Raw genomic sequence first — 2,237 nt, forward strand, 5'->3', positions numbered from 1 at the left:
AAAAATTGATTACATTACTCATTCAACTTTTAGTACCCCCCCCCTCCCTCCTACACACACACAAACACACAACACAGCAGTATCATGGTCTCACCGTGACACCGGGGCCAATCTTTGACCTGCTGTGCTTCCTCTGCCGCGCTCTGGCCTCGTGCTCTGTCATGGTGGGCTCGCTGTCACTCATGTCGTCGTTGGAGGAATAGTCGTTGTACTCGGGTACGTCGTCGTCGTCGCTGTCGTTGTCGATGTCTGGAGAACGGTCTGAAATGTCAAAGTAAGAAATTTCATTTAGAACAATCCTTGTCTCTTTTTTTAAACCCCAGTGTGTTTCTCTTTTTCTCTGGAATAGTCCATTTCTACCTGCAGAGACCCATTTTATGTCCCAAAGACATGTTTCTTAGGTTCTTAAGTCTTGCTTTGGTTTGTTTGTTCAGCAGACAGAAGCACATCTCCACAATAATGGTCTTTTAGTTTTAGTAGAGGTTTTACAGCGCTCGCAACTGCATAAGGTCATATGAGCGCCAGAAGATTAGAGGTGTTACATGAGAGTAACAAACATAAAAAAGAAGAAGGGGAGAAAAGGATGATAGATGTTCGATAGGAAAGAATAAGCAAACCACACCAGAGCACCCGCCAACCATCCACGGTCTTTTAGTGACGTGAATAAGTAAGACAAACAGACAGACTGAAACAAGAGAGGGAAAGTAAAGAAGTACAAACTACCAGTGGCACCCTCCACATACTCGTCCTGCTTTGGGTTCACGATACTCTCCTCAAAGAAATCACTAACAATAATTTTCTCAACCTAGGAGAGCTACTCAAATAACATGAATTTCTTAGTATTAGTAAGCATTCTACTGCATTTACAACACAATTAGGTCATATAAGAGCTGAAAATATGAGGCGTTACGGGAGAGAAACGAACATAAAGGAGGAGAGATAAGGATGACAGTTGTTTGATAGGAAAGAAGGAGCAAACCACACCAGAGCACCTACCAACCATCCACATGGATTTGTAACTCCAACCCACTACACACACATGGATTTGTAACTCCAACCCACTACACACAGGGACATTCAAATCACTCACACAATCGCAACTAAATGTATATAATATAGCTTAAATAGAAGGGAAAAGAAACTGGTATTTATGAGTTATGAATTCATAGCATAACAGGCTAGTTTGCAGTAAATGTGGAATCCTTTGAGGGGAATGTGATACATTATGAAAGCAACAAGGGGGAAAAATGTTTTAAAAATTTAACTCAAACAAACCGTCAGCACATCCATACATCAAGTGGAGAATAAAACAGAAGAGCATTAACTCTTTACCCTCATATTCTAAGAATGTTTGCCCATGTGCCTCGTTCACATATGTTGCTGGTTGACAGACATTTCCTGATTCTATTCAATGCAAAGGCTTTTTTTTTCTACTTAGAAAACTCACAGTGTGAAAAGAAATTTGCCTCTTTATAAAAATATGACAAGTCTTTGTCAAGGGGTGAACTACAAGAAAAAATACTACACTAGCTGTTTGTTCATTTTGTAACTGAAGTAAATGTAACAATAAAGCATAAGTTCAAGATATCATGACATAAACAATATTTTCCAATGTAACCAATACATAAGACAAAGATACATCAGGAAAAATGAACAAAAGTACATTTCCCTCGAATGGACATAAAGATTAGAATGACCAAAATGTTACAAAAAGGGTTTGGTGGGTCACTAAAATAAAAATTATGCCAGAAGAAATAAAATATTATTTTCCATTGTTAGTCTTTTGAATGCAGGGGTCATGAGGTGCACCAGAACAGTAAAATGGAGGGGAAGAAATGGGTGGGGCTGGGGCACCATGAATAGACAGATAGCAAAAGAAAAGAATAAGAGTAAGATGAGATTTGATGGTAGGTGAAACCAGGGCGATAAACGAGATGCATAATATACAGCAAAACAAACTATAATTTTCTGTGAAGCTTTCCTGCATCACAGAGACTGCACACTTAGACACAAATTCAGCTTCCAATAACTAATAAAAGATTCATATTTAGCAGCCAAAATGAAGAAAAAGGTTCTTTGGTTATTTTTTTTTTTTTTACATTAGAAAATATTCTTTGCCTGGGATACCTATAAGGCTCATGAAGTTATTACCTGTTCCCAATATGTGAAGTGGACCAGGCAATAAAATAGCCCTCTCTGGACAAGGCTGAGCCTGGCACACCACCAACCCCCCCCCC

General features: G+C 39.0%; 1 protein-coding gene across 1 annotated transcript in view; it reads right to left on the bottom strand.

Annotated features, from left to right (window-relative positions):
- LOC101864677 (phosphofurin acidic cluster sorting protein 2) overlaps positions 1 to 2,237 on the bottom strand; it is a gene marked incomplete at its 5' end in the record, with an annotated part of 31,696 nt that overhangs the window by 26,366 nt on the left and 3,093 nt on the right. The window contains 1 exon segment of the mRNA XM_035968811.1: positions 95 to 261. Coding sequence (XP_035824704.1) covers positions 95 to 261 — 167 coding nt within the window.

This window comes from Aplysia californica, unplaced genomic scaffold, assembly GCF_000002075.1.
Source record: "Aplysia californica isolate F4 #8 unplaced genomic scaffold, AplCal3.0 scaffold00086, whole genome shotgun sequence".
Lineage (NCBI taxonomy): Eukaryota > Metazoa > Mollusca > Gastropoda > Aplysiida > Aplysiidae > Aplysia > Aplysia californica.